This window comes from Myotis daubentonii, chromosome X (genome assembly GCF_963259705.1).
Source record: "Myotis daubentonii chromosome X, mMyoDau2.1, whole genome shotgun sequence".
NCBI classification, from domain to species: domain Eukaryota; kingdom Metazoa; phylum Chordata; class Mammalia; order Chiroptera; family Vespertilionidae; genus Myotis; species Myotis daubentonii.
In genome coordinates, this window is record NC_081861.1 from 117,573,620 (window position 1) to 117,598,479 (window position 24,860).

At 41.8% G+C, this 24,860-nt stretch overlaps 1 protein-coding gene across 7 annotated transcripts in view; it reads left to right on the forward strand.

Moving 5' to 3' along the window:
• The window catches only part of DMD (dystrophin), a 2,282,236-nt gene that overhangs the window by 2,151,089 nt on the left and 106,287 nt on the right, over positions 1–24,860 (forward strand). For 6 of the 7 annotated variants that reach the window (XM_059679269.1, XM_059679268.1, XM_059679272.1 and 3 more), the window contains one exon: positions 23,755–23,829. In XM_059679269.1, coding sequence (XP_059535252.1) covers positions 23,755–23,829 — 75 coding nt within the window. Of the gene's footprint in view, positions 1–2,838; positions 3,996–23,754; positions 23,830–24,860 lie in introns of those variants that run through there. The other variant, XM_059679270.1, reaches the window with a different exon arrangement.

The following is a 24,860-nucleotide window of genomic DNA, read 5'->3' on the forward strand; positions in this document are numbered from 1 at the left end:
TCCCGAGGGATCCCAGCTGCGAGAGGGCACAGGCCGGGCTGAGGGACCCCCCCTCCCCCCCGAGTGCGCAAATTTTTGTGCACCGGGCCTCTAGTTGGTTAATAAAATTATAGATTTCAGGTATATAATTCTATACAATATACAGATGATGTGTTACAGAAGTGTAATAGTTTATCAGTGCCAACATATTCCTATTTTGTTTTTCAAGGCAAATTTAAATGTTTCCAGTTGGAATGACTGAAGGTTTAAATTCAATCTAACAACACGCCCGTGCACATGCAGAACCTATCATTGCCTGTTATCTTTCTACTTGTTTTGTATGGATTCTAGAATGGCATATGTCAGCTTCACAAAAGACCTTACTGTCTTCTTTGGGGAATAAAATTGATAAACATGGACTAGTTAATAATGCTATGTATACCAACTCACACAATGTCAAGGTCAAATGTATGGTATATATAGGTAGAAAGCGCAATATTGATTAGAACCATTGGGGAATTCTTTTTGGAGAGTAGAAATAAAAATCATTGTTCTGGGAATGAATTTTGTAACATTTAGGTAAATTAAAATGTACCTAATTTTAATTTGGAGCAGTATAAACATGGGTAAAATTGAAAGAGTAGTTTGAGGGATGGTGAGGACATTGTTCTTTGAAAATCTATTCCAGAGTTTTGAAGAAGCACCTGATTTATTGCCATTATATTAAGGGTATATTAAGTACCTTACATTGTAGAATGGGAAATTTGAATCTCATTTTATTGCCAATGGGAAAACAATGTTGAATCTTCAAAAGAGAGAGATGATGAAGTCTGTATCCTGTTTTTAGGGATAAGAATTTGATGGGATAGTTTCAGGATGTTTGGAGAGGGAGAGATGAGTTAATTTATTTTGTTTTGCTTTGTGGTATTTGAGATGCTGAGGGTCTTAAGATAGCAGTGGGAGAAAGAAAAGGGGAACATGACTTCAGAAGGTTTCTTCCCCAGGCAGAATTGCCTGAAAGTAGTTATAGGTGGATGAGTTTTAAAGAAAAGAATTATGATGCCTTCTAGATTTTCAGCCTTGGTAACACAGAGAATGGTGATACCATTGAACAAAAAAGAGGAATTGAAAATTGATTGAGGAAGTAGGAAATAGTTTATTGATTTTTATATACTTATGGATTTATTTATATAGTTCATATTTTCATAAAAAATTATTTTAGGCCCTGGTTCCTTTGGTTGGAGTGCCATCCCATGCACTGGAAGGTTGCAGGTTTGATTCCTGGTCAGGGCACATACCTAGATTGCAGGCTCCATCCCCGGTAGGGGCAGTACTGGAGGCAACCAATGTCTGTCTCTGTCTCTCTCTGTCTCTCTCTCTCTGTCTCTAAGATCAATAAAAAATTATTTTAGGATGCTTATATGAATGTATGAACTTCCATACCATATGCATATATTTCTCATTAATCTTATCAAAAGTCCATGAAGTATATTATCTCCATAGTGCAGATGAAGCTCAAAGAAAATGGGTAATTTGCTTGCATAGCAGAGCTGAGATTTAAATGTACTTTATACTCCTAAACAGTGATTTAGCCCCTGAGCTAAACTTTCTTCCTGGAAGTGACAGTGGCTTTTGAAGAGGAAGTGTCCTGGAGCCATTTGAAAAGGAAAACTAAAGAAATATTTTTGAATAATCAACATGATAAAAAGATTCCTTATACTTTAAAAAAAGATTTTTAAATTGAGAGAGAGAGAGAGAAAGAGAGAGAGAGAGAGAGGGGAAGGGAGAGGGAGAGAGAGAAACATCGATGTGAGAACAAAATAGTAATATGCTGCCTCCTTTACTGGGGATCAAGCACGCATCCTGAGCATGTGCCCTGACCAGGAATGGAACCAGCAACCTTTTGGTGCACAAGATGTTGCCCAACCAACTGAGATACACTGGTAGGGCAAGATCGCTTGTATTTTTATTACATTTCATATACAAAATGATAGGGACAAGGTAAGGTTCCTAACTTTTACTGAGCAAAAGTATATATCCTGGACATATTTCTCCTAGGAGCTTTTATGATACAATATCTCATGTAGCCTTCACAACAGCCCTTGGACCAAGTACTGTTATTGATCCCTTTACACATGATGAAACTGACCCTTAAGGTTTAGGGAAGTTAAGGTTCCCTGCCCAAGCACACTGGGAGACTGCATCATGATTATGAGGAGTGGCTTTAGTGTCAAATAGATTTGAGTATGTGTGGGTTTTCTTTTTATTTGAGAGAGAGGAAAGGAGAGAGAAAGAGAGAGAAGCCCTAGCTGGTTTGGCTCAGCGGATAGAGCGTAGGCCTGCGGACTCAAGGGTCCCAGGTTTGATTCCGGTCAAGGGCATGTACCTGGATTGCGGGCACATCCCCAGTGGGGGGCGTGCAGGAGGCAGCTGAATCGATGTTTCTCTTTCATTGATGTTTCTAACTCACTATCCCTCTCCCTCTCCCTTCCTCTCTGTAAAAAATCAATAAAATATATTTTAAAAAGAGAGAGAGAGAGAGAGAGAGAGAGAGAGAGAGAGAGAGAGAGAAACATTGATTTGTTGTTCCATTGCAACTACACTCCAACCAATTGAGCCATCTGTTCAGGGTAAACAGATTTGAGTTTTAATCCTTAGGCCTTTGGTTTATTTGTCTGTAAGATGGGATTGAAATAACAGTATCACAGTTGGGGATATTATATGAGAATTTGTGTATTTATCACTAACATCCAGTAAGCACCCAATAAATAAGAGCCATTATTAGTGTTCTTCTATTACAGTCATAACTTAGAACCAATCAATTTTCCATCTTTATTCATCAGTTTTTCCATTATACAGTAGTATTCTTCTGGAAGATGGTGGATGAAGCAAACAATTTGGAAGAAATCACACACAGAGAGATGTTTGATAAGAAGATAGATTTACTAGTAATACTCAGTCATTTTTAAAAATGTAATATGTGCACATGATTTTATTCCTATGTTTCCTTCTGTAGATATTTTATGCATATACAAGCAAATGTGAATACTATAAATAAGCCATTTTTACACATTGATCATATAATAGACATGATGCTCTGTTCTTTGATGTCATCACCTTTTATATAATTAAACTAAAGCCTTTTTTTCTGAAGAGTAACAACCTGACATTGTGAATGAAAAGTTACTATCTTGCAGAGTTATGCTAATATTTTTATGAGATGTAAACACAAATAAATGTAAGAAGTTTATAATTAGCAACCAGTAACCTTTAAGTCAAATTCAAAACTATAAATGCTAACTGGTTCTCATGACGTGCAAAGAAAACATTATTACTAAATAGGGAAATTAAGATTATTGTCAAAAGTGTGGAGAGGATGAACTACTTTATATGCTGACACATTTACAGGAGTGTCTGGACTTGGCTTCTTAATTCAGGATTTGGACTGCTGATGCTATTTAAAAAAAAATTCACATCCTGTCTTACCGACTTCCTCCTATAACACACTTCACTTCAGAACAATCATGACTTTCTATGTTAGGGTGGTTAAGAGTCTTGAAAATTTAAGATCCCAAAGTCTCAAAACTACTCCAACGAGTGAATTAGGCCTTGCTTGCTTCTGGGAAAATGTGTTTTCCAGATTTAATGTGATATCAAATACTTGTCAAGGTTAAAGAAATTCGTGGTCTCTCTGTTCAGATTGGGAGCAGGTGGTAGCCCTTGAGCCAAAAGAGTACTTTTGAAGCTCCACTTAGAATGAGCCTTTGTATTTGGTTCTCTGACTCTGGCAAGGAAGGGACACTGCCATAGGGGTATAAAATGTTCTTATAATGAAATTAAACAACATAAAACAAGGCAGCTCAGCCAGAGTGGCTCAGTTGGTTGGAGCGTTGTCTCATACACTGAAAGGCTGTGAGTTTGATTCCCAGTCAAAGCACATACGTGGGTTGCAGGTTCAATACCCTGTGGTCAGCATGTATAGGAGGCAACCCATGGATGTTTCCCTCCCTCCCCCCTTTTCTCTCCCCCTCCCTCTTTCTCTCCCCCTCTCCCCCACCCACCTCCCCCTCTTCTCTTCCTTCCTCTCTCTCTGCCTCTTTCTCTCTGATCCTCTCTCTTTCCCTTCCTCTCTCTAAGTATGTCCTCCAGTGAGAATTCAAACAAAAGAAGGTGGAGGAATGTACAGGACAATGATGCTTCTGGTTTATGTGAAAATTTTTTGGCATTTGCCTGTTTAAGAGGGTTTTTCATCTACTCGATTAATTCAACTAAAGCAACCCTTTTCTTTCCAGGGAAGAAAGAAAGATAGAAAGAAACAGAAAGACTTGGCTTCTAGGCCTTGTTTTTCTTCTAACTGACTAGGGAACCCAGGATAAGGTAGTTTGAACTTTCTAGTCCTTTTTTTTTTTTTTTTCATTTGGAAAAGGAAGATTTAGAATGAGAGATTTCTGGTTGTAAGATGCTATAATATCACTTTTTATTTGATAAAATTATGTTTTTTTTTAAAATCCCCAAAGAATACCCATAAGGAGTAGGTAGAGATAAATTAAAGCTACCTAAAGAATTTAATTCCTTGTTGCCCAGTAACTGTTAAATCCCTCAGCAGTCAGGCAAGAACCACATTCCTGCCTTAAGACAAGATTTAGTCCTTTCAGAACTTATCCTCCGGCTATGTTCCAAAAATTTATTTGTAAGTTATTTGCTTACAGCTTGGAATAAAATGTGTTATAAATAGTAGTTAGGTCCCCAAATCACAGAATCTTATTTAACCCTTAGAGCAGCAGATCTCAACCTGTGGGTCGTGACCGTGACCCCTTTGGGGGTCAAACGACCCTTTCACAGGGGTCACCTAAGACCATCGGAAAACACATATAATTACATATTGTTTTTGTGATTAATCACTATGCTTTAAGTATGTTCAATTTGTAACAATGAAATTGGGGGTCACCACAACCTGAGGAACTGTATTAAAGGGTTGCGGCATTAGGAAGGTTGAGAACCACTGCCTTAGAGTGTCTGGTATCTGCACTGTATGAATAGAATGTAACTACATGCTTCTATGGGAACGAAATGCTTTGTGGGTACAAGTTCACATTGCTGTGCCTGATTCCTTTACTCCAGCAGTTCTCAACCTGTGGGTCGCGACCCCTTTGGCAGTTGAACGAACCTTTCACAGGGGTCGCCTAAGACCATCCTGCATATCAGATATTTACATTACGATTCATAACAGTAGCAATATTACAGTTATGAAGTAGCAACGAAAATAATTTTATGGTTGGGTCGCAACATGAGGAACTGTATTTAAAGGTCCAGAAGGTTGAAAACCACTGTTTTACTCGCAAGGCTTCTCTGGATAAGAAGAACTGGGCATTTAATTAAAAGAAATCTTGTTACCTTCCTGGTCACTCCACCACCCATTGGCCTGTCAGCTTCCCTTTCTGTTCCATATTTTTCTTTGTGTGAAGGTGTCCATGATCTCTCAGCTCTGCCACCCCACCCTCTGCCCCTGCCCTGATTCATGGTCCTTCTGAGGGCACTGCCCACCACCCTCGTGCTGGTTGGGGTTACAAACACACTGAGCACACAAAGACCCATTTCTCCTCTAGCTGAGGAGTGGGAAGGCCATCAAGGGCTATGGGTACCAGGAAGATTTGGCCTTGAATCCAGGCTCATGGATGCAACCTTAAGGAAGTTACTAAACATCTCTGAGCCTCATTTTACTTCTGTTGAATGAGGCTGGTAATATGGAAGGCAGGGCACTGTGTATGGCATCAGGTACATGCAGCATCTGGCCTTGGTACTAAGTGAATGTTAGCACTACTTTTGTTATTGGCCTGCCACGCCTGTTTTTCTCTTAAGACTATACAGGAAATACTTGGATACAAAAAGGGCCAAGGGCCCGGCCCGCATAGCTCAGGCTGAGCATAGACCTACGAACCCTGAGGTCACGGTTCGATTCCCGGTCAGGGCACGAGCCTGGGTTGCAGGCTCGGCCCGATCCCCAGTGTGGGGTGTGCAGGAGGCAGCCAATCAGTGATTCTCTCTCAACATTGGTATTTCTCTCCCTCTCCTTTCCTCTCTCTGAAATCAATAAAAATATGTTTCAAAAAACAAACAAATAAAAAGGGCTAAAGCAAGATTTATCCACATTTTAAAAAAAGAAGGCTGCTTTAAGTTTGTCCCAAGTATTTCTTCGGAGGAGTCTGAGGGGAATACAGGATGGGTCAGATCCAGTGAAACCTAAGATGAGAGTAGGAGTCAATCCCAAAGGTAGGATGGAGGAAGCTCTGGACATTGCAATGGAAAGGGGTAAAGAGGAACACTCATTCCTGTGGATTCAGGGCCATTCGTGAGCTGTACTGATGTGCATAATTCTTGGATTGAACCCTCAAACTGGTCAAGTGAGAGAGGACATGCCATATTTCAAGCAACTTCCAAGTACAACATATAGTTTTGAGGTGATAAAGAAGAGTCTTTTCTTAGTAACACTGATACTTTCCTTTTCTTGATTCAAATGATTTGCCCAGACACCCGGACGTGTGAATGTGGATTCATCCATCAAATTGGTCTATGTCATGGGACAAAGCAGCCCATTATCAAATGAAAAGCTCCTGCCATTGATTAATTTTTTGACAGCTGCAGCTGCGGAATGATTGGTCTTTTTTAAAAGAATGATTTACATATTAGCATCTTTATCAGGATCTAATCACTAGTATCTAGTCTCCAGAAGACTTAACACATAACACTAAAAAAAATATCCTGTCACATGCTCCATTTTTATAAATGTCACACTACGCCTAGGCTTCTGGATGCATGGGCAGTTTGAGTCATATCACCTGCCCGCCCCCAGAGTGTATGAAACACAGAAATGGAGCACATTTTACTGAATTTGAATTGTGTACTATCTTGGACTAGTTATTCACACTTAAGGATTTAACTGATTTTTTTCTTTAACTTTTAATCAACAATCTATAATAATAAAAGTGTAATATGCTAATTAGACCGGGTGTCCTTCTGGACGACCTTCCAAAAGAAGCAGGGGCTGCAAGGGAAGGGTCCTGGGTGCCTGCTGGTGCCGGAGGGAAGCCCGGGTCCAGGGTGCTTGCTGGAGGGAAGTGGTGCTGGCAGCTGGGGGAAGGAAGGCCTACGCTTGCATGAATTTAGTGCATCAGACCTCTAGTCAACAATAAAAAACTAAACAATTTCTTTTCCCTAATAATATTAAAGTGTGATTTTAGCCTAGGGCAGAAATGTTGGAAAAAACTGTTAATTTGCTTTATCCATGGTAATTATGGTCAGATTTCCACTGATGTTCATTTTGACATCCATTTTATTCATGGAGGTATTAAGGGGAATGGATACTGGGGGGAGTATAGAGGTTGGGGCCTAGAAAGATGGAATGGGGAGGACAGAGGATGGAAATCATTTTCAATCAGAATCTAAAACTCATGCTGTGAGATAAAAGATTTAGAAATCTTAATTTGAGTTTTAAAACTTCTGAATAATTGAAATTTACCAAAACTTTAAAAAAATAACATGTATCTTAAGAGCTATGAGTAAAAAAAGATACTACTTGTCTTTAAGGAGATTTTGCATTAATGAAGAGATAAAAATATGAACATGTTTAAAGAGTTAGTGAAAAATTAGTTACCCATAAGTGTTCATATATAGGTAGACATTAATTTCCAGAGAAATAACTTGTATATTTAAAAATTCTACTCCTTACGTCTGGGAGAATCAAACTTGTGTACATCTCATTCAAAACAAAAGTCTAGTTAAAGTGTCTGCAGATCTGTTTATGTCTAGAATAGTGCCTTATCCAGATAAGCCCTGTTAAAAAAAAACACACACAAAGTTCAGCTTAGTAAATTTTAAAGATCTTACAGGTTTATTCAAGGACTCATGAATCAGGCAGCATACCATCTAGCAGATATAAAGGAGCTCTGAGGAGCTGCATAAAATGAAAGACTTTATAGGCCAAAGGGAGCAGGAACAAGGAAGTTAAACCAGGCAAAACCCAGATTGGCTATTATAAGGTCACTTTCCTTTAGAGCAGGGGTGGGGAACCTTGTTTCTGCCAAGGGCCATTTGGATATTTATATCATTCGAGGGCCATACAAAATTATCAACTTAAAAATTAGCCTGCTGTATTTGGTCAAACATGTAATTAACTCACCCCTAATGCCTTGGCAGGCCTAGACCAAATAAGTGATGTTGCAGGCCTTATAAGGCCCTCGGGGCTGAACATTCTCCACCCCTGCTTTAGGGGGATGATGAGGAAAGATTGCCACCTCACTATTGCTAATCAGGTGATTCCTGATTGCCAGGTTTAAGATTCCATTTCTGGGAGAGCAGAAACTGTAATTAGGTTAATTCTTGGTTTTGGTGATGTTGGGGGGGGGGGGTTAGCATAAGTGACTCCATTTTGGGCCTGCTGTCTTGTTTTATTGTTAAAAACCTTTATTATTGAAAGTATTACAGATGTCCCCTGTTGTCTTGTTTTTAACAGCCCTCTATTATAACATTGTTTTAAACATTAAACTGTCAAACTGTCCTGCATCAGTTTCACCATCTCATAGCAAAGAGGGGCAACGCTGATCTAACATGCCCTTTACTGCTAACTTTTTTCCCTCCACCCTAAAGAGGATTGCAGGGGATGGATGGATGGATGATGCTCTCTATTTAGTATACCACATTCCGTTGATTGTAACCCAACTAACATGTCAATTAGATATACATTTTGCTGCAAGCAATAAAACATCTGACCAACTATATCAACCAGATAAGGGCTGATGTTTTTTGTATAACAAGAAGTCTGGAAACAGTGTCGAACTAGGGAAGAGTTAGTTCCCCGATGCCATGAGAGCTCTGGGCCAGTGTCTGTTGCTATATCATCCTTAGCGAGTGACATTTGACCTCATGGTTCCATGCTGACTGCTGCCCCTCTGGCAGGAAGAAGGAGAAAGTGGATCCAGGCTGCCTGTCACTACTTGAACCAATTCAGCAGGGTTGAAGCGTATATCAATGTTTATTCCAATAATGCCAGCATGTGGGAGAGCAGCAGGTCATCCACAAAAATCTGCTCTGGAGCCCACCATAAACCAGCTGCTTATATAGGGTAGGACAAGGATTACATGGGGAAGTAGGGATTACAGGCATGGGGAAGCAGGCTATGCAGGCTGGGGTGGGACTCCATTATTTGGGCAAGAAGATAGTTAATCTTTCCATGATAATAGGCAGTTCTTGAATGAGAATGGTCTGCTCTCCAAGGTTGACTCCCAGGTCCCCTAGGCATACAACTTCCAGCCAGGTTAGAATGCCCTTTCTTTAACCAGAACAAGGTATTCAGGGTTAGCAGAGCATGACTAATATTTCCCATATCCATAGCTAGTCCCCACTATTCTATTTTTGCCTCTAACAAAAGGTCTTTCTCCCTCAGAGGCTCTTTGTCTTTCAGTTTGGAAAAGTAAACCCTTTCTTACAGATAGAGTCTCAAGCATTGGCCAAAAACTGTGTCCACATGGCTGCTCCTGGCTGGATTAAAGTATTGCAATCCTACAGCCTTTGTAGTAGAGAAAGGCTGGAGAAAGAATTTGAAAATGGGGTTGAGTAAACCAACCTAGAGAATCTGCCACAATGAAACACACCTGAGTCATCTTTCTCACTGATAAGCATTCTGTTTGGTTTATCTTTTTTCTGTTTTTTATTCCAACTTCTTTATATCTCGGGAAAGTCTTGATATCTTTGTTATGTGTATTTCAAAAAAGAAGCCCAAGCTCAGACTGTAAGAGGTAAGCAAGAGAATCAATCATTAGCAATGGGAAATATTATTTGAAGAAAATTCAGATGTAGAATCAATGTTATCAGTAGCTTAAACTTGGTAAAAGTAGATAGGCTCCTTTCAGAATATCATTCGACATTCAAACCACATTTATTGAGTACCAACATTTATTGCCCTAAACACAACACAATCTCTTCAGAGGGATTCATTTCCTTTTCTCATCTTTTCTTCCTCAAATATAAGAATGAAAATTATTAGGCTGCTTCTAATGAGTCATATCATTCCTTTTTATCACAATTGCTATAGATTTTGTTTCTTTTTATTTATTATTTAAACTAGGGGCCCCGTGCACGAAATTCGTGCGCTGGGTGTGTGTGTGGGGGGAGTGTCCCTCAGCCCAGCCTGCCCCCTCTCACATACTGGGAGCCCTCAGGCGTTGACCCCCATCACCCTCCAATCGCAGGATCGGCCCCTTGCCCAGGCCTGACGCCTCTGGCCTAGGTGTCCTGGCCTAGGTGTCCGGCCCGGGCAGCGGGGACCCGCAGCTGCAGCGGCCCCACGATCGTGGGCTCCGCTTTAGGCCCAGGCAAGGGACCCCTAGCTCCCGGGACTGCCAGCTTCGACCGTGCCCAGCTCCCATCGCTGGCTCCACCCCTACTTCCTGCTATCACTGGCCAGGGCGGCAAAGGCGCCTGATTCTCCGATCATGGCTGGGGGGCAGGGCAAAGGTGGCCCCAGGGCCGCCTTTGCCCTGCCCCCCAGCTCTTAGCTCCCCCCTGGGTTTCCGATCCCTGTCAGTGGCAGGGGGCTTCTTCCTGCTTTCCCTTTCGCCTCCCTGCATTGTGCCTACATATGCAAATTAATCGCCATCTTGTTGGCAGTTAACTGCCAATCTTAGTTGGCAGTTAACTGCCAATCTTAGTTGGCAGTTAATTTGCATATAGCCCTGATTAGCCAATGAAAAGGGTAGCTCGTATGCCAATTACCATTTTTCTCTTTTATTAGTGTTGATTAACCTTTAAACCTTTGCAGGCTAACTTAGAAATTAATCACTGGTTTCATAAATAACATGGCTTATATGGAAAGTTTTCAGTTCGTTAATCTTAAAAATGTGCATCGGAATACAGTTCACATCGCGTTGGAAGCTACTTTTGTGTTAGAGATGCAAAAATACATGGTGTCTATTTACATTATGTTTGTGTATGTATATAAGTGTGCTCATTGTAGATGGAAAAGGACCACATACTAAACCTGTGGTTGAGCGTCAACCTATGAACCAGGAGGTCACAGTTCAATTCCATGTGGGAGGTGCAGGAGGCAGCTGATCAATGATTCTCTCTTATTGTTGATGTTTCTCTCCCTCTCCCTTCCTCTCTGAAATCAATAAAAATATATTTTTAAACAATACTGAATAATTATTATTTTTTTAAATTCCTAACTAAAAGCAGGCTATGGCGCGTAGCCACATCCTAGGCCTGTAGCTTCCTTGACAAAGGTTTGACTTTTTGCATCTAAGATAACATACCCTTGGAATGTCAGAGCAACTGACCCTTTTCCTGGACCTCTCAGGGTACACCCACTGCACCAGAGCACGAGACCACAGAACCCTCATTCTTAACTTGTTCCCCAAATGCCATCTCTATGTTCTATAAATGTTCATTGTTAACTGTCCTGTATCTACCAATGTCAAAGAAATATTTGTCTCTCTCTTCTACTCTTTATCCAATCTCAGATTTTCCCGCTTTGCTTTCTACCTGCCTCCCTAATCTACCACTGATGAATTTCATGCAACACCCCTTACATCACCTTTGATTGTAATGCATAAAATAAGAGACAAAACTGCCATTCTCTGGAGCATTTTTTCAATCCCTTCAGATTTCGCATCCCAGCAATTGTCCTCAGTTTGGCTCAAATAAACTCATAAAAATTCCCTACTGGTTTGGACATTTCTTATGTCGACATCATGTAACCAGAGTTTCTATGTGTATATTGCTGGGCACATCACACCCAAGACATATGTACTGATTTTGTGTGCCTGAATATTTTATCTTTTTGTTATCCCCATTTTTTGAAGCCTGAATCTTTAACCTCTCCCTGAGTTAGTACACGGTTAGGCCCATAATGGATGCTTCGATAAATATTAATGGATGATTTTTTAAAATGTGTGATTGTCACTTAATGAAATGTAGCCAGGAAACTGACCAGGGGTTTTGGTTCTGTCTTCCCATCCATTCTTGTACTGGAAAAGAAGGTGGATTATGACAGTGTTTTTGGTGGCACAATCATTTAGTTTGATTGCATTAGCAAAAGGTGGAGTCCAAAGAATTAATAGCCGGAAAGTTTTTGGAAAATCCAGTTAGAACTGTTTCCATAGCGTAATTTGAGTGAAAGCCAGAAAATAGCTAGTTATGGGAGGAACTCCACAGTAAGAGCTTTGACAAGGACCAGAAAAAGAGTGTAACTGGAGGGTAAATGTGAAATTTGGGGGAGAATCAGAAAGTGGTCTGGCCTAAAAAGAAATGCCTCCTGGGACTAATTGGTCATTTAAATGACTAAGGTGGAAGGGTGGGAACTGGGACAACTTGAAAAGCTTCTGTTAGTGCTGAAGGGGCCTCAGGTGTTCCTATTGTCATTTGAGAAAAGCAAGACAATGGGGAATCTCCAGATTTTAATGATTGGCAAATCATTCATCAATTTTAAACACCATCATGTGAGCCAAAACCAGTCAAACAAACAAAAACAAAAACACAAAACTAGACTTCAGACTAAAGTCAGCCAGTTTGTGACCTCTCCTTTGTGGTTACTGGAGAAATAATGGAAGGAGATCAGAATTTTAGGTAAAAGATCATATGTTGAAATCTTGGGAGATAAGGGTGGAGAAACAAACTGAGAAGGTGAGAGAGGCCAGGGTAGGAATGCTGGAATTTAGGGAGATCTTGTTGAGCTGTTTTAAAACTGGAAAATGACAAAGGTGAGGCTGGCAGTAAAGGAAAAGAGGAAATTTACTGCTGTTTTGTTTTCATCATTAAAGTTGGTTTTCCATAAACTCTCCCAACTGTGAGAAGGGATGCTAGATTTGAAATAGGTAGTGTTAACCATATTACAAAGAAAGTATGCTTTTCCAATTTAAAAAAAAACACATATTAGAACAAGATTATTTTTAAAAATATATTTTTATTGATTTCAGAGAGAAGGTGGTGGAGGGGAGAGATAGAAACATCAATGATTGGCTGCCTCCTGCACACCCCACACGGGATTGAGCCCGCAACCCCGGGCATGTGCCCTGATCAGATGGGAATGGTGACCTCCTGGTTCATGCGTTGATGCTCAAACACTGAGTCGTGCCTGCTGGGCAGGGCACAGATTTTTAAAAATGATTTGTGAATTCAGTTATATGAAAACCTGTGCGCAGGTATAAAACTTAAGTCACATTTGATCATTTTAAATGCCTCACCTTTTATTATAAGGAGTGAGAATCAGGAATGTGTTCACTTCTGAAGAGGGGGAGGTAAGACTGGTTAATTCATGAAGTGTAGACTAGAGTTGAAGGGATCTGGCCGAAGTTTGTAAGTTCTGCTACTTCTGCCAGTAGTTGAGTGGCCCTTTTGTAGCATTGATGAACACAGGAGAGCAGCATCTGAAGGTTCTGAGTCAAAAAAAGGGAATCATATTGTTCATCCCAGTCACGAGAGTGGACTGTGTGACTTGACTGTACGTCTCCTGTCAAGAGGGAGACCCGAAGGAATGAGCATTGGCTTGATTTGGTATGGTTATAATTGGAACTTGAAGAAGTTGACAAGTAAGGCTGGTCAGAGTTTGAGGGCCAATGTAGTGACCTTGCTGATTAAAGTTCCTTCTAATGATAAGGATGGCAAATAAGGACTTGCGTAGGTAGAAGAGCTTTTGCAATGAGTTGATGGCAGGAAAAAAAAAGGCAGACTAAATATGGAGTTTGGGAGTAGGCAATGAAGATAAGGATTTTGCAGTATGTGCTTTCAGTATAGGGTGGCCCTCAATCCCTCTGTTTTCATGCCTTATCTAACTGACACTCCTAGGCTTAGTTGCTCCTGATGCCCCTATGTCTGGTTTCTTCTCCTGAGATGAAACCTCCAGCCTTTTGTCAGGGTGAAGCAGGAAGTGGCTGGGGTGCTTGGCTGTGTGGGGTGCTGGAGAAGGTGTTTAGGGCTCTAACGAATCACAACCAAACCTTGTATTTTCAGCCACATCACAGCCTTCAGAGGAACCTGGAGCTTCTAATTTCTGAGACTTGTTGGCTATATAGATTGGTATGCTTCTTTTTTAAAAAAATTTTTTTTAATTGATTTAAGAGAGGAAGGGAGAGGAAGAGAGAGAGAAACATCAATGATGAGAGAGAATCATTGATCGGCTGCCTCCTCCACGCCCCCTACTGGGGATCGAGCCCACAACCCGAGCATGTGCCCTTGGTCAGAATCGAACCTGGGACCCTTCAGTTCGCAGGCCAACGCTCTATCCACTGAGCCAAACCGGCTAGGGCTATCGGTATACTTCTTGTTAGACACCCTTCTCCCCAGTTTCCCCTCTTTCTCTCACGTTAATGTAGGCTTGGGATTTCTCTGGTCTCCTAAATCAGTTACCACCAGATCATCTTCCAAGCTTCCAAGGTGCTGGAACTCCTCTGTCTGTTCTCCTCTCCTCTCCAGCTTTGTCTCTTTTTTTGGAGGATAGATGTTATTTTTAATTCCTTTTGTTGTCATCCTAGTACAGTTTCAGGAATAAGGAGAGAGAAATGAGTCTTCCATCTGCCATGTTTAACTGGCAATGGACCTCTGCCTGCCTACCTTTCAGGCCTAATCTGGGCCCACTCTTACTCCTTGTTCTGTGATTCTAGCAATATCAGCCTTCTTAGGATTCTTAATGGTCCACGCTCTTCTCTGCTTAAGGGTCTCTTTTGCACGGGCTGACCTTTTATTCTGCTTTGCTTTTCCCCGCTCTTAATCTGGTTAATTCCCATCACTCTTTGATTAAACTTCACTTTCTCAAACAAGCCTGCCTGCCTGGCCTTTGTTTCCCTATGTTTTGCACTCTCAGTAGGTATTGAAAGGGTAGATGGAAGGATTATAGATAGATGTGATACCCGATGAAGTGGGGGGTCCTCCTCCCCACTGGGTACTGCTGGGGGTAGAGTTCTTATGATACCCTGAGAAAAAGAATTTTCTGAGACTCACACGGGAGAACGGGTGATTTTTATTTGCATGGAATTAAGTCCCTTGGTTTCCAAAGTTCCATTTCCCTTAGGAGAAAGAAGTGTAGCTGGGATTCAGTAGAACTAGAAGCAAAGCCAGTGTCCAGAGTTTCCTTTCCATGTTGGAGTTGGGGCTGGTGTAGTATCAGGCTAGTTGCAGTCCATTGTGTGTGGGGGTCCACATGGCCATGAGCTACATGGAAGAATGCCAGGAAACCAAGTGTGAGCCATGAGCCAAGTGTGCCAAGACGAACCAAGAGCACAAGAGAGCAAGCTCCTTAGTTTAGGGCAGCGGTTCTCAACCTGTGGGTCGCGACCCCTTTGGGGGTTGAATGACCCTTTCACAGGGGTCGCCTAAGACGATTGGAAAACACATTTATAATTACATATTGTTTTTGTGATTAATCACTATGCTTTAATTATGTTCAATTTGTAACAATGTAAGTACATCCTGCATATCAGATATTTACATTACGATTCATAACAGTAGCAAAATTACAGTTATGAAGTAGCAATGAAAATAATTTTATGGTTGGGGGTCACCACAACATGAGGAACTGTATTAAAGGGTCGCGGCATTATGAAGGTTGAGAATCACTGGTTTAGGGGGTTAAGTATCCCAAACCTTTGTAGGCTTGCAGTGGCCATACTCATTCTGGCCAATGACCTCTGTCCCAGGTGTGATTGACAGCAAGCACCTTCACTAGTCCCCCCAACTTTACTGGGCATGTGTCTATCTTCCCTTTGTCCAGTCCCTTACCCCAGTGTTTTGCAGGGAGCATGCCTATAATTTCTGGCCTTCCCTTTGCTCCTTTCCTATTATTAATAACTAGAGGCCTGGTGCACGAAATTCATGCACAGATAGGGTCCCTAGGTCTGGGGCCAGCCATCAGGGCCGATCGGGACCTTCTGGCTGCTGGCCGGGGCTTCCCTTCCCCGGCTGCAAGCTGGGGCCTTCCTTCATTCCATGCCACCCACTGGTAGTCAGTGCACATCATAGTGATTGAACTCCCGGTTTCCCGGTCGAACTCCCAAGGGGACACTTTGCATATTAGCCTTTTATATATATACTAGGGGCCCGGTGCACGAAATTCGTGCACTGGGTGTGTGTGTGTGTGTGTGTGGGGGAGTGTCCCTCAGACCAGCCTGCCCCCTCTCACATACTGGGAGCCCTCAGGTGTTGACCCCCATCACCCTCCAATCGCAGGATCGGCCCCTTGCCCAGGCCTGACGCTTCTGACAGAGGTGTCAGGCCTGGGCAGGGGACCCTCATTTCCCCCCATCACTGGTTCTGCCCCCAGCCCAGGCCTGATGCCTCTGGCCCAGGCGTCAGGCCTGGGCAGGGGACCCCCAGACCCCTCCAGTTGCTGGCTCTGCCCCTTGCCCAGGCCTGATGCCTCATCCAGAGGCGTAGACCCCCATCACCCTCCGATCGCCTGATCGGCCCCTTGCCCAGGCCTGACACCTCTGCCAGAGGTGTCAAGCTTGGACAGGGGACCCCCATCTCCCCCCGATCACTGGCTCTGACCCCCGCCCAGGCCTGAGGCCTCTGGCCCAGGAATCATGCCTGGGCAGGGGACCCCCATCTCCCTCTGATCGTTTGCTCCACCCCCCGCCCAAGCCTGATGCCTCTGACCCAGGCTTCAGGCCTGGGCAAGGGGACCATCATATCCCCCCAATCCCCGGCTCCACCCCCCACCCAGGCCTGATGCCTCAGCCAGAGGAGTTGATCCTCATCACCCTCCGATCACCAGTCACCGGATTGGCCCCTTGACCAGGCCTGAGGCCTCTGGCAGAGGTGTCAGGCCGGGGCAGGGGACCCCCAGCTCCCCGCGGTTGCAGGCTCCACCCCTGCCCAGGCCTAACACCTCTGGCCTAGGCGTCCGCGTCCGGCTCGGGCAGCGGGGACCCACAGCTGCAGTGGCCCCGCGATCACTGGCTCCGCTTTAGGACCAGGCAAGGGACCCCTAGCTCCAGGGACTGCCAGCTTCGACCGTGCCCAGCTCCCATCGCTGGCTCCACCCCTACTTCCTGCTATCACTGGCCAGGGCGGAAAAGGCTCCTGATTCTCCGATCATGGCTGGGGGGCAGGGCAAAGGCGGCCACAGGGCCGCCTTTGCCCTGCCCCCCAGCTCTTAGCTCCCCCCTGGGTTTCTGATCACTGTCAGTGGCAGGGGGCTTCTTCCTGCTTTCCCTTTCACCTCCCTGCATTGTGCCTACATCTGCAAATTAACCGACATCTTGTTGGCAGTTAACTGCCAATCTTAGTTGGCAGTTAATGTGCATATAGCCCTGATTAGCCAATGAAAAGAGTAGTGTCGTACGCCAATTACCATTTTTCTCTTTTATTAGTGTAGATATATATATATATATATATATATATATATATATATATTATTTTAAAAATATTTTTATTGATTTCAGAGAGGAAGGGGAAGGGAGAGAGAGACAGAAACATCAATGATGAGAGAGAATCATTGATCAGCTGCCTTCTGCATTCCTCACACTGGGAATTGAGCCAGCAACCCAGGCATATGCCCTGACTAGGAATCGAACTGTGACTTCCCGGTTCATATGTCAATGCTCAACCACTGAGCCATGCTGGCTGGGCTAATGTGTTTTATTTTTTTTTAATATTGTCTAATATTTCCCATGACTTTATTTCTTTATTATTTTTTATTTTTTAAATATATTTTATTAATTTTAGAGAGGAAGGGAGGAGAGAGAGAGAGATAGAAACATCAATGATAGAGAATCATTGATCAGTTGCCTCCTGCAAGCCTCACACTGGGTATTGAACCTGCAACCTGGGCATATGCCCTGACTGGGAATCGAACCGGTGACCTCTTGGCTCTTGGGTCGATGCTCAATTGCTGAGCCACAGCCGGCCAGGCTCCCATGACTTTAAATGCTGGTTTTCACTATTTTTGCAAGAGCATATCCAACATGTGTAGTGTAGATTTATTACTAACTTGATCAGGTCACTTCTCTTTTCTGGTGATTTGACACTTTCCCCCATTACCTTCCACAGAGTGAAATTAAAAACTGTAAAACAGAAATATTTACCAAAGTCAAGAGAAAATCATAGGCTAAACAAAGAGGGAAAACCCTATTAGTTGTTTTGTGCCTCCAAATGAAAATCAAATGGACCATTACTTCAGTAACTAGCTGGTGATTCAACTTGGAAGGGTAGATGGCCTATATTTGCCCTTGTTCTGTAAGTTTCTAGATTTCTCTATTTTTAGGCTAGAAGCAGCCTGGATAAAAGAATTCAAGTCATTAAGAGGAATATATAGTTCAGCATTTTTATCCTTCTGAAGTATGCTTTCTATCAGCTGCCATGGAAACCTTGTGTAACTTGTTTCTTGGAGAGTCTCACTCCTCAAGTTCCGGTTGTGAGAGCGAGGGAGCTCATTACAACTTGGATCAGAGTCCTGGAAAGGCAGTTCCCAGGGAAAGTGGAGTCCAGCCTCCCATGGGGGCTGGGGCGTGGGGGAGGGTTAGCTTTATTCTGTGTGCATACTTTAGCTACAAGGTCAGCTCCAGCCTCAGCCCAGGACAATGTCACATTGTCCGCAGCTGTACCACATCTTGAGGGTTCTGCGTGCATCCTACACACTTTCACAAGGCAGACTTATCTCTTCCAGCTGTAAGCCAGAGGGAGTGGTGCTACAGATTCCTAGCAACACATGCAGACTCAAACAACACAGATGGTTAACTCCCTTGAGTAGGGCTTTTAGGGCACCAGCACTCCATTGCAATTCACTGATGGTGACTGGATATATATTTGTATAGCTTCTGTTGCAGTAGGATGAAAACTAGGCATTTTTCCTGCTACTTTTTTTCTGGTATTCCTGAATCACTGTTTGAGAACAAGTTGGACTCTGGTGCATAGAAAACTCGTGGCAGAAGGCTTATTCTCTGCAGTGGGTTGGGGGTATGCCGAAAAAGGTGTCAGGGAAGATTAACTTGAGGCAGAATGTGCCACAATTAGGACTTGGAAGGGAAGCAAGTTTGAACTGCTTTAGGGAAGCTAAGAACACTGCTAGAGCTGGAATGTTCCAGATGCTTGTCTTTGATAGTATTCCACTGTGAACCCACACCCTGAAAGAATCTGATCATCCTTGCCTCTCTGATTTGGATCTCTAGCTCCTGGAATTTGCCAATTCTTCATATGAACTGTGAGATTTGGACAGGACAGAGCTTCTGTGACCTCATTTAGAGCATTTGTTCTGAATTCTGAATAGAACCAGGAAAATTGGAAAGCAGAGAAAAATTGGGGTCAGAGAGATATTACTTTATGAAAGAAGGAAGATAGTAGGAAACTAGACCAATGAGTTAAGAGGCAATTAAAAAGGAGGATTAAAAAGAAAGGGGAAGGGAAGAGAACGTTTTTAGCCTGTATCTTCTGCCAAGATGCTTGATTGGCACATAGTTCATGCTCCACGCTTTTTTATAAGTAAATGAATGAAAGGAAATTTGGAGTTGGAGGCCTAGTCCCTGGAAACTGCTACAGGCTGATGTTAAGGGAAAAGTGATCTGTTCTTGATTAAAAAATGCATTTCTGTGTCTCTATGTTGCTTATTTTATAAAGAGCCAAAGGGGATCATTTATAACTGTGTGAAAAAGAATTCTGCACTAGGAAGTATAGGGAAAGTGTGGTAATATTGGTGAATAGTATTAACACCAGTCTGGAAGGGGGGACAGGAATTAAGTTTCTCATATATTAGTACCACAAGGCAGCTCATACAATGAGTTAGCTGAGACCACCCAAAAAGATAAATAATAATGACTGAGGAAAAGAGACAATGGAAGAACCATGGGTCTTGGGGAGAGGGACTCAGGTAAATCAAGTTCTACTTGCCAGAGAACAAGGGAAATGTTAATTCACTTCAAAGAGAAGGAATCTGTAGCCTTTCAATATACCTTTAGACAATTTATTGAATAACTTTTATTGGTGTTCATCATAAATAAGAGACCCACAAACATATTCCAGAAGTGAGTTTTTGGTCTAATTGACTATAATAGTCATTAAATAATCTTCTAAAGGCCCACAAAATGGAATGTAGACAGATGCAACAACAGTAGACAACACATATCTATACAGAGGTTATACTTGGACTTTAACATGGAACAAGAGCCTTTATTAAAATGTACAATTAAATACTTGACTGCACTAGAAGGTCCATATGAATCACCTGGGAAATCTTGTTAAAATGTTGACTCTGATTCATAGATCCCGGTAGGGCCTGAGATTCTGCATTTATAACAAGCTCCAAAGAGATACTGATGCTGTTGGTCTTCGAATCACACTTTGGGTTACAAGGACCCACAAGGTTACAGGGTTCTGTTTGGTAGGCCTTGGTAGCCACCCGTGGCTAGGTGTAGGTAAGGGCTGTCCTCTGATCCATCTTGGATGCCAGTTTGTAATGAAAACAAGTCTCAGAACAAACTCGGTCACATGGGAACATTTATTAGCCACAGGATGCAAAACAATCTTAAAACCTGTGCCAAAGGTACAATGAAGTCACAGCTCTGCCTTTTTGCCTCACCTCTAACCACATTCCTTTAACATAGTGGTTCTTAAAGTGATCCCTGGACATCAGCAGCAGCATCTCCTGGAAACATGTTAGACATGCGGATTCTCAGGCCCTCTCCAGACCTAACGAATAAAAAAATCTGGGAGTAAGCAGGGCCCAGGAATCTGTATTTTTTTTAAAAAAATATATTTTATTGATCTTTCACAGAGAGGAAGGGAGAGAGATAGAGAGTTAGAAACATCGATGAGAGAGAAACATTGATCAGCTGCCTCCTGCACATCTCCCACTGGGGATGTGCCCGCAACCAAGGTACATGCCCTTGACTGGAATCGAACCTGGGACCTTTCAGTCCGCAGGCCGACGCTCTATCCACTGAGCCAAACCGGTTTTGGCAGGAATCTGTATTTTTAACACTCCTCCAGATGATTCTGATATATGACTCAAGTTGGAGAACCCCTGCTATAACAGCAGGATTCTGTGAGCCACCTCATTGAATTCAGGCAACCAAGAATCCAATGAACCACGGTTGGACATTTTGGAGTCCGACCTAGAGCACCATTTCTAAAGGTGGGGCCTGCTAGACTCTTCTCACACCCAGTTAATAAGGGCTGGGGATGGTTTTAAACCTTTTCATATAGTCTTCCTATTTTGCAAACCACTAATACCACAAATGCAAGCCCATCTAACATTAATAGGATAATTAATGATACCCCTGGTATAATAGGAGCTAAATATAGCTGAAGCACTTCCAGTGGCCGCCTCTAGAGTGAGGCTTTTTGATTAATTGCTAGCCAACCACCCCTGGAGTGTACATTCTTGATTAAAACAACTGACCACCTCTGCAGTGTAGCTTAACCTAACACACACATACATCATATTGTATTGTCCGTGTGATTTTCTTTTTAATTTTTAAAATCTGCTTTATTAAGGCATAAACACAATCAAATGCACTCATTCTAAGCGTACAGTTTGAGATTTTCTTGTTTTTGTTTTGTTTTTGACATATTTTTATTGATTTTTAGCGACAAAGGGAGAGGGAAAAAGAGAAACATTTATGTGAGAGCAAAATATCCATTGGCTGCCTCCTGCATGTCCCCTACCAGGGATTAAGCCTGCAACCCAGGCTTATGCCTTTACTGGGAATTGAACCAGCAACCTTTCAGTGTGGGGGACAACGACCAACCAACTGAGCCACTCTGGCCAGGGCTACAGTTTGACATTTGGCAAATGTATACACTCGTGTAACCTCCACACCAATCAAGATATATAACATTTCAGTCACCTAAAAAATACCTTTGTGTTCCTTGTGGCCAGTTACCTAACCCCATATCACACTAGGCTACCATCTACCTGCCTTTTATCACTATAGGTGAGATTTGCCTGTTCTAGAATTTAATAAAAATAGAATCAAACACTATTTATTCTTTGTTTTTGGCTTCTTTTACCCAGCATAATGTTTTTCAGATCATTTAACATTATTGCATGATTAGTAGTTACTTCGTTTTTATTGCTGAGTAGTATCCCATTGTATGACTATACCACAATCTGTTTATTCATTCTTCTATTGGTTTGTTTCCAGTTCGGGGCTATTATGGGCATCCATGTACACATCTTTTTGTGGACATGTATTTATTTTCAGTACATCTAGGAGTAAACGAGCTGTGTTATAAGATAGATATATGTTTAATTTCATAAGAAATAGCTAAACTAGTCATATTGTTTTTCATTCACACCAGAACTGTATGAGAATTCCAGTTGTTTCACATCCTTGTCAACATTTAGTATTGTCAGTCTTTTTAACTTTTATTTTTATGCTGAATATTTTAGAGTAAATTACAGACATTGTTTTTCTTCCCCCTAATTTCAATTTAGGTTTTTATATTTGGTCTCTGCAAAGGCCATAAAGCTAATAATGTTGACCCAAGTGATTTGGATATAGATTAAATTATTTCCCTTTCTTAACCCCCAATTAGAATTGGTTTTGTGCCCAGCCGGTGTGGCTCAGTGGTTGAGCGTCGACTCATGCACCAAGAAGTCGCTGGTTCCATTTCTGGTCAGGGCACATGCCAGGGTTGTGGGCTCGATCCCCAACTGGGGGTGTGCAGGAGACAGCCAATTGATGTTGATGTTTCCCTCTCATCCGTGTTTCTATCTCTCTCTTCCTTTCCCTTCTCTGAAAATCAAAACATTAAAAAAAATAAACAGTTTTGTGGGTGCAATTAATTATGGCAGTCATACTTGCTAGTACATTTTTTTTCTTTTATTCTTTTGTTCATTTATTCATTCAGTCTGTTAATCAATCCCCTAGCTGTATTAGACCTGTTTTTTCAGAGAGTGGTCAGATATTAAGTTACTGGGAAATATGACAGAAGTAGGAGACAGGGTTCTTGTTTTCAAGGAGCCTTTTGGAGCTGGGTTCCTGAAACATAAATATACAGGAACTCTAGAAAAGAAATATTGCCCAGGGTGTATCAAGGCTTGCGTAGACTTGAGTAAGGGTATCATCTAAATATAGCTTTCAGCTAGGTGAGTTGGAGCTTGATAGACAGGTGACTGTAGAAACCGCAATAGCAGAAATTGTTGAACTGTTCATCTGTGCTGAATACTAGTATGATTACACTTTAGAATATGAACTAGATCTTTATTTTAGTCCCAATTATATTTTCAAGTACATCATACACACACATATATGTTGGATAAGAAATACTCAAAATGTTAACAGTGCATATATTTGGGTAATGGGACCATGGGTGACTTATTTACTTGATTTTACATTTTCCTTTAACTTTTAATTTTTCCATGGTGGGCATATTTAACTTTTATTTTCTAATCAGAAAAAAATGTTATGTTGCCACTTGATTTTTGCTAAGTTCTAATGGTTGTTTCAATAATATATTCCTTGTTCTCTTTAATCCTGTGTAGCAAAGAGTCACTACAATCAGACCAGGATTACAGTGTGAAAAAAAAATGCCTGAAAACCCTGCAGAATAGTCCACTGTAGTTCTTCGTAGAACTTAGGTGTCTGGATTATCAAAGAGAAAAAAAGATGTTTTTATTAATTTCCCCATATTGACATAATTTTACTTCCCAAAACTTGGGGCATATGCGAGATTTTTTTCCCCTAGCCTATTTTTGTCATTGTTATTGCAGTTGGCAAATTATTGTGACTTTTTGTCTGTGCTTTCTGATGAAATAACAAATGATCTGTGTTTCCCCTTTGTTTTCTCCAGCTGACCTGAATAATGTCAGATTCTCGGCTTATAGGACTGCCATGAAACTCCGAAGACTGCAGAAGGCTCTTTGCTGTGAGTATTTTACCAGTTCTGGATATATACTCTTGATAGTTACTCTTTGCTTTAAAAAAAGGGGGGGGGGATGGATTCAGGGAGAAGGGGGTCAGTGAGGGTAAAAAAAAAACCAACAAAGCAGATATCTGTAATACTTTCAGCAATAAAGATAAATTAAAAAATAAAAAATAGCCTGGCAGGTGTTGCTTAGTGGTTGAGCATCAACCTATGAATCAGGACATCAGGGTTCGATTTCCGGTCAGGGCACATGCCTGGGTTGTGGACTCCATCCCCAGTGTGGGGTGTACAGGAGGCAGCAGATCAATGATTCTCTCTCATCATTGATGTTTCTATCTCTCCTTCTTCCTTCCTCTCTGAAATCAATAAAAATAAGTTTAAAAAATAAACAATTAAATTTTAAAAAGTGGGTCTGGGGTATTTTCTGTCTTTTTTTTTCTCAAATCCTCACCCAAGGATATGTTTTTATTGATTTTAGAGAGATAGGGAGGGAGGGAAAGAGAGAGGAAGGGACAGGCATTGATGTGAGAGAGAAATATTGATTGGTTGCTTCCCATACAAGCCCTGACCAGGGATGGAACCTGCAACCTGGGTATGTGCCCTGACCAGGGCACACGATGACGCTCCAACTAACTGAGCCACATCAGTCAGGGCCTGTTGAGGTATTTTCATTTGGAGAGACAGGAAAAAGACGCTATCATAAGTCCATTTGTAACATAGAGTTCATTTTTAAAAAGTATCTTTGGCCTAATGTTTACCTAGACTATTTTATATTGTTTAGAAGCATTCCTGGCACCATTCTTTGCTACTGATATTGAATCACTAAAATATCGATAATCTTATTTTCCAACTAGTGGGACTGGTATCCAGAATTATCTTTATGAAACTTGAATTATGTCCTCCTATTGAAAGGTATTTAGTACTAGCAGTAGTAATATTAGATTGCCTTATCTAAACCAAAGTTTGAACTTTTAAAAAAATACATTTTATTGATTTTTTTACAGAGAGGAAGGGAGAGGGATAGAGTTAGA